The sequence below is a fragment of the Lynx rufus genome, unplaced genomic scaffold (assembly GCF_022079265.1).
Source record: "Lynx rufus isolate CCGP_SWC_20201006 ecotype Redwood Valley unplaced genomic scaffold, mLynRuf1.p SCAF_7, whole genome shotgun sequence".
NCBI lineage: Eukaryota > Metazoa > Chordata > Mammalia > Carnivora > Felidae > Lynx > Lynx rufus.
In genome coordinates, this window is record NW_025814889.1 from 70,820,109 (window position 1) to 70,834,355 (window position 14,247).

At 35.3% G+C, this 14,247-nt stretch overlaps 1 protein-coding gene across 1 annotated transcript in view; it reads right to left on the reverse strand.

Annotated features, from left to right (window-relative positions):
- The window catches only part of ADAMTS20 (ADAM metallopeptidase with thrombospondin type 1 motif 20), a 171,366-nt gene that overhangs the window by 40,221 nt on the left and 116,898 nt on the right, over positions 1–14,247 (reverse strand). The window contains exon 29 of the mRNA XM_047067167.1: positions 3,911–4,078. Within this exon, the coding sequence (XP_046923123.1) occupies positions 3,911–4,078 (168 nt within the window). The remainder of the gene's footprint in view (positions 1–3,910; positions 4,079–14,247) is intronic.

The following is a 14,247-nucleotide window of genomic DNA, read 5'->3' on the forward strand; positions in this document are numbered from 1 at the left end:
TGACCAATAAAATCACAGAAATGCCAATCCAGCACCTTGACCTTGTAAAGCTGCTGAGTCAAACTTAAAGCCAGTGACCTTCTGGTTTTGTTATGTAAACAAGGAATGTCTTTGAGTTGAAGCCACTCATCATTAGGACTTTTCTTACTTGCAGTAGAATACAATGGAACTGACATAGAATGGTTGTAACCATTTGACTGTACTCTGGGGATGTGGGAATTTGTCAAGACTTTTCTTACAGTGTGGGTCCTGGAATAGGCACTGCTCCAAAAATCTGACCAGGATCTGTGCCAAAGATTTGAACACTATCCATCACTACTGTGGCCTATTATGTTGCTAGTAATTTAGACAACTACATCATATGTAATATGTGATCAACTAAACTGTTTTTCCCCATAAACTGTAAAATCCATTATGTATCTTGTACTTAGACAACATACCTTTTTTTAACAAAAATAAGCTTGCAATGAATTCAGTACACATAGGAATTAGGAATTAGATTTCTATTGAATGTGCACTATGTGACACAGTGACAATCTACAATTGTTGACTGTAGGTGCCCTTGTAAGAGTGGCAATATATTGCTAAGGAAATATAACGATGACCTGGTATATAATGATGATAATGAAATAATTGTGACTGCAACTATAGTAGGGAAAGCTCAAATAGACCTGTGTTCACATGCTTCCCCCCCACCCCCAACTTCCTTGCTTGCTGCAGATATAAGCAACTTAACTTCTATAGCTGTAGTTGACTCTTCACAGGGTCAGGAAGTGGCTGTCCCTTGTTGCTCCCTTCCTATTCCCAATTTTTTCACTTTTCTTGCAGAGATAAAATTATTTCTGCCTCGAAAACTTTCTTGATACATGCCTTAAACCGGAGAGTTAGTCATCTGAGGCCACTCAAAGAAAGGCCATCTTAAGTATCAAGAAAGAGGAGAAAGGAAGAGAATGAACAGGCAGCATAGAAATGCAAAAACAGGATTGCTGGAACCAACCAGAAGAGATTGAGAAGCATAGTTCACTCAGTCCCAGAGCAAAAACACATCTTCCCTGTCCTGGGGCTCCAGCCTATCTTCACTGGTAGGAACATCGCTTGGCCGGGGAAGAGAGATGAAGAGGTTCTGGGCTCTTGATCAGAGGCTATCGGGACTTAATTAAGATCTACTATCTTTTAGGCTATAAGAGATATATATGTATACATCAGAAATTTTTGAAAATATATGAATATGGATTTATGTATTTGGGAAATATGGAATTAGAGAAATACAAAATCACTTAAAATGTTAGCATTTAGCATACAGTTTCAAAAAAAAAAAGTGTTTCCAGGGGCTTTGGGAGAAGGGGCACCAGTCAATAGATGTGTGAGATTTCAGAACTTCTATCACCTTTGGTTCCAGCTCTGATCTTAAAATACTAGAAAGAAAATGATGGGTCTCAGAGAAGGGGAACCAGGCAAGTGGTTGATAATCACGTAGCTCTAGATTCAGTAGGGTTGAGTGAGATCCTCTTTCCAAGTTGTCCAGCAGACTAGCCATGATCAAGAGGAGGCAAGAATTCTGGACTTTTTTTTTTTTTTTTCTGAGCATAAAAGCTACATTTGGATGGTACTGACCTAAGTAGATGCAGCATGAAACAATGAGGTCTCCAGCACCATGCCTTAAAAACTTGAATATACAAGCAAAGTTAGTATTCTCAAATAGGTAAAATTAAGTTTAAAACAAAACAGAACAGAACAAACAAAAGAACTCTTATGAACTCAAAAGAACTCTTCAGAAAGTGGAGGGAGATTTTTTTTTCCTTCCTAAATGATTCTAGTATTTACTTTGCCTCTAAAGGTATACATCTGGAGTGAGAGGACAAATGGCTCTGCACACCAATGCTTGTTTCTGTTTGGCAGCAGTTGCTAAAATGAATTACTAAATCCTTTCCTTGAAAAATGATATCAAATACCAAATGAAGAGAGTTACCTCAAAACTCACTGGAGCACCTTTGTGGTCACAATTTGCTAAATGAGTCTTTCCACTTGAGGTATAATGTAAAATAGTAATAAAATGAAATTATTTTATAGTGAGTGATTATACTAAAGCAGTGTTACAATTTATACAGTCGGAACAGAGTAGCAACCGGTGATTAGCTCGTAACTACTTCTGAAATTACACTTCTGTTGAATATATTATTACATGTAGCACAGTGACAGCCTGCAATTGTTAACTTCATGTGGGTACTTTTTATAGAATAAATCAAAAGCCAACGACTTCACAAATGGTCATTTGTTTCTGGCAGAGATTTGGGGACTGTGTGGGTGTATGAAGCTAATTTCTATGACAAGGAAAACCAATTCAAAGAGAAGAAAGCAGACTGTACAAAAGCATCTGTGTTTTTTTATAGTCTTTGAATATTCATATCTGTATCTTAGAAACCCCTTAAACACGTCCATTTAGTGAGTCTTATATAATTTCATACTTGGTGGTAAGCCAAGGCCAATTTGTTAGCACTGATGATTGATTTGCTGTTGTGGGGCTGGAGGTCAAGGGTCAGAAAGTGTCCCTCATGAATACCAACCACAGCAGCTGCACAGCAGAAGAATCCTGGGGATCAACAGGAATGCTGGGGGCCAAGAAGCCAAAGTCTGTCCCACTTCCACACCCATCCCCCAGTGGTTCCTGGCTGGTGTCAGAATTAGAAAGTCTCTGCCACATGCTGCGTTCAGTGCTGTGTTCAGTGACTTTACAGTGTTTCACCCTTTGGGGAAAACCACTTTGCCATTATTCTGGTGCATTATATCTTGGTGCAGATAAAGTAAGGCAAACCCTGATTTTTTTAAATGTTTATTTATATTTGAGAGAGAGAGAGTGCGCGCGCGTGCGCGCACGGGGGAGAGGCAGAGAGAGAAGGAGACAGAATCCAAAGCAGGCTCCAGGCTCTGAGCTGTGGGCATGGAGCTCAATGTGGGGCTTGAACCCATGAACCATGAGATCATGACATGAGCCAAAGTCAGACGCTTAACCAACTGAGCCACCCAGGTGGCCCAGGAAAACCCTGATTTTAAGCAAAACATAACAACTGTATAAATTCAGAGTTGGAAAGTCTTTTTTGCAACTAAATCACACTATTCAAGATAAGATATTTAGCCCAATACTAAGGCTCTTAGTGAACAAGTTATCCATTGTCCCTAAAATTCAGTGGCCTGAGACAATGCTGAAAAGTAGGCATGGATTTTGCTGAGTCTTTCCAGGTGTGTTCACTCTAGCCTTCGACCAGCTCAGGCTACCTAGTTCTGACATGTTCCTAACTCTTAAAAGACTCCAATGATGCTCCTGTTTAGAACTTAGCAGTCCCTTCTCCAAAACGTAACCTTAGCTCAAAATCCAAGATTTTGGTGTGGAAACAAGGACGTTGTTATATATATCATCATCTATACTTGACTTAAAAAAAATTTTTTTTTAACGTTTATTTATTTTTGAGACAGAGAGAGACAGAGCATGAATGGGGGAGGGTCAGAGAGAGAGGGAGACACAGAATCTGAAACAGGTTCCAGGCTCTGAGCTGTCCGCACAGAGCCTGACATGGGGCTCGAACTCATGGACCGCGAGATCATGACCTGAGCCGAAGTCGGCCGCTTACCCAACTGAGCCACCCAGGCGCCCCTATACTTGACTTGTAAACTACCTGGAATAATATGATCATCAATAGTCACAAAAAATCAACGGACTAATTTGTTATTTAGATATAGACTTAGCAAGTGCGTTAACACTGTACATTAATTCAGAGCATAGTATAAAATCATGTTTAACAGAGTAAAACACATTTTAGTGGAGTAAAATTTTCAAGGTTATATCAACATAGGGATTTGAGATTTTCTTTATAAATGCAAGAATACATTTATAATTATAAAATACATCACTTACCTCCTTCCACCTATTGGCTTTCCATGAAGGGCATCTGACAGATCTACAAGCTTTGTGAGTTCGAGGTTTCCGTAGATGACTGCAATATGTTTCTTCTAATTTCCCTTGGAACTGGTCAATGCAAAGCACCTCACGGTACTTTAAACCTTTACCACAAGAAGCTGAGCACTAGAAAATAAACACGAATATACTTGATTCATTTTATTTGACTAATTTATCTTCAAAATATATAAAATGAAGCAATCAAAACATCATTGCTTTCTTGGATATTTCTAACTGGAGAGAATTTAAAATTTGTCCATCTGCCCTGGACCATCAATGGACATTGAAGTACATTGACAGATATGAGCTATCCATTAATTCCATAAGAAGTAGTGTCTACAGTATACCAAGCATTCTTCTGGTACGTAAATGGTTTAGATCCCCTAAGGTTAAAGAGTATCTGAAGCTAACTCCAGTTACTACACATGATCATTTAAATTTTGTATAGTCATCATTATTCTATTTTTAACCCTATATGTTTCCCACACTGCAAAGTATGCTTAGGATGTATAAAGAAAATGCAATGATTTCTCAATGCAGGGAACTGTGATTGAGAAAGGAGAAAACTTATTTTTTAAGTGCACTCCAGTTCAGGTTTGTTTTCTGCATCAATCTGGAAAAATATTTCTGTACAATCAACCCTCCAATATATTCAGTAAAAAGATAACTAAAATCTCTGTAAAGATATAAGTGAAGCAATGACTTCATTTTTCAGCCAGTTTCCATTTAATGAGTGAGGCCAGAGCCATGTTGTGGAAAGAGCTTGGGCTCTTTGAAAGAGCTCTGCTTTTTACTACCAGGGTGACTCTGGGTGCATTTCATAACCTGTCCAAGACTCAGTTTCTTCATTTATAAAATGGGAATAATAACACCAATATTACAGGTTCATTATAAAGATGAGATAAAGAATATGAAAAGTCTAATCCAGTCCTGTTACATACAGTACATTCCCAATAAATATTAGCTTCCTTTTCTACTGTTTTCCTTTACATGGTTTCAGGATGTTGGCAATTTTCAGCATAATATATGTACCAGAGAAAACTTAAGACACGGATTCCAGACAACTCCTATCATACCTCTGAGACAGCTGTTCACATATGGTTTCATTTAGAAACATACACTGAGTTCTGAGAATATTAGATAATATATTATATATTTTATCTATAGTTCAAAGACTGTGAGACTATCTAATACAGACTATTAGATGCTTAAAATATTTTAAATTAAAAAAACAGTTGGGGGATAATTTATCATTTTATATGATCTGCAATACTATATCTCATTTGTGTAGGCAATTGATTTAATTCAGTGCCTTGATTATTAAGACTTATTATCATATCTGAAATGTCACTTACAGGTCACTTAGAACACGCTTAATTCTGTGAAAATCCCTAAGGGAACTTCGTAACTTACAGTGAGTATGCATTCTTTCCTATTGACCTTCTCTCTTGGATCTAGCTATATACTCTGTTCTTTCTGACTTGGGTCCTTCCCTGTTTCTTGACTTCACTATCTGTTTTTCAAAGAGTATGTTATCTTTTATACCAGAAACATTACATATTATTGAGCATGAAGCATATATCATCAGGAAGTATATATACATGTTCACACATGGAAAAATGTTTTTCTCCTGAGGTACATATTATTATTTCTAAGCTTTAGATCTTTAGAACAGAAGAGCATTCATTACTCTTCCTGTCAGCAAGCATTACTGTGGATAATTAAGATCAACACAATTGTTCTTATGGAAGATGTAAAAATATTTCATAACTTATTTGTTCTATTATTGAGTTTCTACTATATACCAAGAGTTGAAGACACAGATTCATTAAACACCTTTTGCTTTTGCCCTTTGCTCTCAAAATATTTATAATCTAAATGACACATACCACCTATTAAATCAATTATACCAAAGTAGATCTACAGAATATTAAACCTAATAAAAATCAGAAAAAAACACAAGTCATAAAGACCATTAAAATAATACAATAAAAATTATGGATTTAAGAAATTCTGAAAAGTAACCATTCCTTTTGGGATGTTTGATAAGTACTCAAGCAAGGAGAAGGTGATATTTAAAGTCAGTTTTGAAGAAGTAAGCTTGTCGATGGACAAAGATGGATGGTCATATATTTGTTTAGTAAGTCTTCTCTGGGCATTGCCCATGTGTCTGTTTTGTAAAATTCTGAGTTTTAACAATGCCAAGAAATCCAAGAATCACACAGTAAATATGCAGCTGATTATTGATATTTCTGATAAAAATGACCATTCATTTATTAAACTATGTATCATAAGAGGGGATACTAAAGATTCTACTTTAGAATTCAGCGATGTATTTCCTCTACGAGCAATATCTATGAATGGAATGTAAACTCAGACATTGTAGTGCACTATCGAAGCCAAGATTATTCTTCACAAAACTGAATAGTGTCTCCTACTCTAACTCAAGATCGTCTTTCTCTTCATCATTATTCTAATCTTTAACCAAGACTATTATTAAACATAATTTTAAACATTTTTTTGGCTCAAAAACTGACAATGGTTTCCTATTGCCTTCAATAGTAAATCAAAACTTATATTCTTTTTTGCTTTCTTGATCCATTAAATTTCAGTCAACATACCTTTCTGACCTTATATTGTTACTTTTCAACACACACCTTTGCTCTACTTAGGCATAATACAGTAACTTTCTCTTTAATGTGACATATTCACTCAACAAGAGTGCCTAATTCACATTATTTCCTTTTACCTCAATTAATCACTTCCTTTGATGCTTGCTAAATGTGATTTATCCTTAAAGCTCTAAGTCAATCCTATGTCTAAGGTAAATACATGTCAATCTTTCACTTCTCTAAATTCTTCTGAGTCTCACTCTGGTTTTAGCACTTCATCATTTTCTACTTTTGTCACATTCTTTATCTACCCAGACTTCTGGAGGTCAAGGACCTTTTAAAGATTACCCACATCACCCAAAAAAAGGCAGGTAGAGTAAATATCGGCTGATTAATTGATGTTGATCTTTGGTGTAAGCAATTCCTTTTGTTTTTCCGAAACTCTAAGGTAATTTATTAACACATTTTAAATTCCTTGGAATGTATTTATTGGTTTGTAAACACAAAGTTCTCTAGGAAAGACAGACATAAAGCACAAAGAATTGCAAAATAAATTATGCTTGGTTGCACTTTTAAAGTAGAGCTCTTTTTCCTCAAGATTTGAAGGGGAGTAAGTATATTATTTATCAAGTCTGATGAATTCTATATGATGATTTAAGTAGAAGAGATCATGTTATGCAAAGAATCATGTTTTAGCTGGAATGAGGTTTTCATAAAGTGAATAACTAGTGAAATGCTACCCTCTTTCTTGCAAACCACAATACATTCTGAGTTGCAAAGATACCACAAATTGGCCCACTTGATAGGAATACTCAAACATGACAATTCTTTTCTTTGGTACTCAGCAAATTTTTTGTTTGTTTTTCTCTTTTATATTCCTGATACCATCCTACTCCCTTGAGATTTTACTAACACTGTGTATTTTCCTGCATTCTCATCAAAAGAATTCTTAAAAATCATCCCTATTGTTCTTAGTTAACATAGTGTTAAGTTCTGAGATATTTTCATAAATGCGGTGGGATAGTAGAAATAGGATACAATCTACTTCAGAAGTGCTGACATTAAATACAAGTAACCTGAACTGCCTATTCCCATAAACTAGGTGAAGACAAATGTCTACTTAAGGCAAAAAGAAAATTTGAAACAAATATAGGATTTTCAAGCTCTAAAAATGAAATACAATCTCCAGAGTTGTGCAGGTTGGATGGCACTTTCAATTCCAAGGTGGAAAGTTAGAATTAATCATTTTAATATGACTCACTTTGTAACAAGTCTATTCTTGTTTTTAAAGTTGTACATAATTCCAGAATAAGATTATTTTTAATATTTGAGGTGTGGGTTATTATTTTGTTTGTAAAGATATCATAAAGGAGGGAATTGACAGTTTGTGACAGATGTTGATTCTAGACACTTAAATTGCTAAACAAAATAAGGAAATGAAGTTTACTTAACTCCAGTTCTCGGAAATGGAAAACATCACCATCAGGTACATGAAATGGTGCTCAACATAACTAATAATCAGGGGAATACAAATTAAAAGTACAATGAAATATCACATCACTCTTATTGGGATGACCATAACCAAAAAAATGAATAATTAATTCTGGTGATGATGTGGAGAAAGGAAACACTTGTGCACTGCTGGTGAGATTGTAAACTGGTACAGCCACTATGGAAAAATAGTATAGAGAATCCTCAAAAAATTAGAAATAGAACTACCATAAGATCCATTTCTTTTGAGAATTTATCCAAAGGAAATGAAAATACTAACTTCAAAAGATATGTTCACCCCTACATTCATAGCATTATTTACAAAAGCCAAGACATGGAAACAACCCAGGTCCATCAATGGATAAATGGATAAAGAAGTTATGGCAGGGGCGCCTGGGTGGTTCAGTCGATTAAGCAATTTTGGCTCAGGTCATAATCTCATGGTTAGTGGAATCGAGTACCACATTGGGCTCTGCACTGATAATGTGGAGCCTGTTTGGGATTCTCTCTCTCTGAGCCTTCCTGACTCACATGCTCTTTCTCAAAATAAACGAATAAACTTAAATAAAAAAAAAAGAAGCTGTGGTACACATATATACAATGGAATATTATTCTGCCATAGAAAGTGAGAAAATCCTGTTATTTGCAACAACATAGGTGGATCTTGGGGGCATTATAAGTGAAATAACTCAGAGAGGGGCGCCTGGGTGGCGCAGTCGGTTAAGCGTCCGACTTCAGCCAGGTCACGATCTCGCGGTCCGGGAGTTCGAGCCCCGCGTCAGGCTCTGGGCTGATGGCTCAGAGCCTGGAGGCTGTTTCCAATTCTGTGTCTCCCTCTCTCTCTGCCCCTCCCCCGTTCGTGCTCTGTCTCTCTCTGTCCCAAAAATAAATAAACGTTGAAAAAAAAATTAAAAAAAAAAAAAGAAATAACTCAGAGAAAGATACTGTGTGATCTTACTTATATGTGAGTCTTAAAAAAACAAAAACCAAAAAACTCAGAGATAAGATTTGTGGTTACCAGAGGTGGGGGACGATGAGAGGGAGGAATTGGAGCAAAGTGATCAAAGGTAGAGACTTCATAAGTACTAGAGATGTAACATACATCCTGATGACTATAGTTAACACTGTGATAATATATACAGGAAACTGTTGAGAATAAATTCTAAAAGACCACAAGGAGTTATTTTTGCTTTTGTTACTGTGTCTATATGAGATGATGAATACTAACTAAACTCACAGCAGTGATCATTTCACAAGAGAAGTCAAATCATCACGCTGTACACCTTAAACTTCTGTATTGGTGCATGTCAATTATACCTCAATAAAACTGGAAAAATTGGATGAAGTGAATTTTTGCTTTATTTCTGGCTAGCACATCATCTGTCTCCTGACAGCAAGGTCCGTAGTTATCTGCCAAAAGTGTGAATGCTCATAGCCATATGTCTGGGCGTCATATCTATCCACTTACTCATTGTATGGCAGGCATTAGCCCATTTCCTCAGACAACCCAGGAAAACCTCAACCAGGTAACAAAAGCATTCACACAATCATTTTGTTTTAGAAGAGCCAAACTCCCAGGAAAGCAATCGTTGCACATTACAGATCTAAATCTGAATGCACTTTATTACAAACCAGAAATCACTTCCATTACATGTGACTGAAGAAGCATCAAACTACTATGTATAAAATGGTGGGATTTAAACACAATGATAGCAAAAAATATAATCAGGTATTAGAGTGTCTCTTGAAATAATTTGAGAGAATTTAGTTGTATGTTCCTTAGCCTTAAAGTGCCAGTTCTAAAAATATCAACTAATTTCTCAATATAGGAACATGTATTATTTATCTTTGATCTTTTGAAAAACTGAACTGTGTTATGCTTCTGTAGCAAAGATAAAAATTTTTAATGGGAAATTTTGACCATAACTATTTGGCAGGAGACTTTTTAAATTTTTTGGTAATTATATGATAAATGTCCTTACAACACTATCACAAAACAAGATTGATCTATGAAATGACATAATAGGGAAATGAGTTTCAGATCAAGACAGACCATAAATTAGATATTTTGCGGAATAAAACACTTGTGTGTAAGTGTACATGCATATATGTTTTATCTATTCTTTTTGATTTTTAAGAAGCCTGTAGCATTCTTTAAGTAAAATGAGAAGGCTGCATCTGAACCCAGGAACAGCACGGTTTTTGAAATCTTCAGGAAGCCAGTAACATCTACATATCTAAGGGTAAAGCCCAATTTCAGTAAAATTTCAGATGAGTTTTATGCAACCACTCTGTAATTAGGGGCATGCCCTACATTGGTAGGACACTATTTTAAATAGAACTCCTCATTACAGAAGTAACACATTAACGTAGTTAGAATAAATAGCCAGACTATAGAATAGGCTTAAACAAACAAAAAAAGACAAAATATGCATAGTAAGAGTGGGGTGTTAGCTCTGTAAAATAGTACTGCTACTGTTCCTTTAATTCAATGCATATGTGCACTAAAGAGTAAGATACTAAATCTATCAACAGTGACCCTATTCACAGTATTTCCTGAAAGATTATACGTAGAGTTTCAAAATTAAATGGAGTTTGAAAATTCTTTTTAACCTGTTACAGACATTCTTTGATTATACAGCTTTAATAAGCCAAGACAGCATTTGGTCTTAAAAATAATCACTACTGAATATGAAATATTTCATATTCTATTGCATTGCTTCTGATTAAAGTTTGCAACCCCAGACATTTAAATTTTTTTTTTAAGTCAGATTCATTTGCAAAAATGTTTTGAGTCCCAACTTAAGGGACAAAGAAACACATTATTAACAAACATATCCAGCAAACTTACATTGCATTCATGTCATTGTAATAATTATAATACTTTTTTAAATGTTTATTCATTTCAAGAGACATCAAGAGAGAGAGCTACAGAATCCAAAGCAGGCTCCAGGCTCTGAGCTGTCAGCACAGAGCCTGACTGGGGGCTCGAACTCACTGACTGTGAGATCATGACCTGAGCTGAAGTCAGTGGTTTAACCAACTAAGCCACACAGGCACCCCGATAATTATAATTTTAATTTCTATTTCATGTTCTAAATTATTTTAAATATACATATTGTTTATATTTATGTACAAACACAATGAATTTATAGTTCTAAGCTAATATCTCAATTATATTTCAATATAATTAATATTGTCTAAATTATGACTTTGGACAAGTTTTGTGATTATTTTCACCTTCAAATATAAAACCTGAAACAAAGTTGCAATCAATAACTAATGCAAATACTTTACAGAAATTTTCACTTATACAATATTATTTTATACGTATAAAATATCAGAAAATCAGAAGGAAAAATCATCCCAGTGACAGATAACTATAGTACCCAATCATCTGATTAGTTTTCTTCAATAATAAGATTTGATGAACAATCATTACAAACATGCCAACATTAGTTATTGAACTCAGGTTTATTTTGCTGTAAGAGTAAATGTAAATTTTTAAATTTTTATTTAAATCCAAACGAGTTAACATATAGTGTAATAATGGTTTCAGGAGAATTTAGTGATTCCATCACTTACATATAACACCCAGTGCTCATCCCAACAAGTGCCCTCCTTAGTACCCATCACCCAGTAAATGTAATTTTTATTCAAAATGTAAGCACTATCTATAGTTAAAAACAAAACAGGAAAAACTCTCAAGTTTCAATTTTGTAATTTATTTTCTTAGCTTTCTAATAGTATAGTTGTGTGTACTACAAAGGGGTAATGAACATTTCTGATTCTTCTATAAAATCTGTTTAGCAAGTAGAACTCATCTAAACAGTTCCTTGGGGCCATCATTGTAAGTTTACTTCTTCTTAATGTCTTTATACAAATCACAACAACTAGGACATTACTTTTGTAAGATTGTATGGCACATTCCAAGATGAAAACCCCACTCTTGTCCTCTGGGAGCCTACATCCAGAGTCATGAGCACCTGCCTCCCTGGATGGAACAAACTAGAAAACTATTTAGTGTGGGTAGACCATAAAAAGTTTAAAAGGTCAGAAAAATGACGAAAGCATACCTTTCAAAAATATTGACTTTTAAGGCATTGCTATGGTAACATTTATAAAATTCTTAAAATCAAGTGTCAGCAGAATAGCAGGATTTACCATTTCAAGTTTCTACAAATGTTTTGTGCTAGTTGTGGGAGTTAACAGAAATAAAGCCAAGAAGTTTGCTTTTAAGTAGGGTTATAATGGTCTGAAAAGGACAGAGAACTCTCAGATGAGAAATAAAAAAAGATCTATGAAGGCTTTGATAAGGAAAAGTCAGAGTTGAAATTAAAAGAACAATACCCGTTGAACATATTTACATCTATTTATCATATGTAATAAAAGTTGTGAAGCAAGAATGTTTTAGGGATTAATTTTAGTGAATTTAAGCTAATTTCAAAATTATCTTAATTAGATTAAAATGAATTCTTTGTGTTAAAATTTAAGGTGGGGTTTAATAGTTTTTACTATTGGGAAGTGGAGGGTAGAATAAAAGGGCATAGGATTTGGAATCGGACACCTACATTTGAGTGTCCATTGTCAGCTGAGCAACCTTGGGCTAGGTGCTTAACCTTGCTGATCTTGTTTTCTCACAATAAGGTGGCAATGATACCCACCTCAGGGTAGTTGTGAGATTAAAGGATAACATATGAATAACCTAAAACACTGCTTGACACAAGACTCAAAATGCATATTAAACTTCCATTCCCCTTTTTCTTCCTTTCCTAATCCTTAGGAAATACAAACTGGTGAAAAACAATCTATGGCATGGATTTCTCTATGAAACACTTGAATAGAACATGGAGGTTGTTCAAGGCACATACATTTAGAATTCATTCAGCGATGAGATAGAAGGATAATCACCCCAATGGAATTCCAATAAGATTCTATCTTGTTCTCCCTGAAAAACAAACTCTGCTTACCTAGACACTGAAAAACACACCAGACATACCTTAAGTTATTGTCACAGTGGGCATGAGGTAGAGAAACAGGAAGGGAAGGCAAATAGACATCTGGTTAAAAAAATAAACAACCAGATTCAGTTAAAAATGGTGGTGTGACCATATGTATTCATTTCCCCTCCCTCAATCCCACAAAGTCAGAGTGAATCAAATAGATTTCAGTAACTTTGGAAGATCTAAAGAGGATAAAGGGAATGAAGAAGACCAATAGGAAGGAAGACAAACTCGTACCTTCAGGGCCAAGAGGCTCAGCACTGGATACACTCCTCATTGGCCAGATCAGAGGCTTCTCTGAAGAAATTAAATGGGGTGGGGGGTGGGGAGGGAGGCTCTTGAATTGGAGATGATTGATGAAAAAATAATGAAATTCCACACGTTGAACTCCTGAGCCTTACTTAGCCTCTCTGCCCATATTTCTCTTGCTCACAGGTAGGGCTTTAGAGGGTCCTTTTCTGAGAAACTGGGTCTCCAAGAGAACAGACCTTCAAGAACTGACTGACAGGGAAACTCAGTCATTAAACTCTATGCAAATGCAGAGTTTCCAATCAATTATCTAGTGCCTTATTTTTAAATAATAAGGAGCTGCAGAAAATCATCAACTTTTGGAGGAAATCGTCAATAGGAAAACCAGAAAACCACTCCCACCCTCACCCTAAAGAAAGTGTATGAAGGTTAAAGAGATAATCAGGAATTGCCCCTCAAAAAAACTGTAATTAATATAAGAAAATAGATGTTGTATGGAAGAAATAAGAGTAGAATACTATGACCCCAAAGCAATTAGAATGCAAAGAAAAACCTCCTGATAATTAAAAACATAACTAAAATAACTCAAGAGAAGGTATAGATATTGACAGTTTCCCAGTGTGTGAAACCAAATGACAAAGATAGGAGAATAAAAAGAGAATTAGAGGATAAATCCAAGAATACCAACCTTCCACTAGAATGAGTTCAATAAAGAAAACCACTGCATAGAAATTATTTAAAAAATATACAACCAATTTTCTGATTACAAGTATCCTTAGTGTTAGGGCCCACAAAATGGCTAGAAAACTGAATTTTAAACATATAAAGTCACCTCATCATGAAATATTAGAATGACAGGGATAAAGATACCAAAAGCCTCAGCAGCAAAAGTATAAAGATAAGGGCACAAAAAACAGATTAGAATTCAGAATCACTAGAT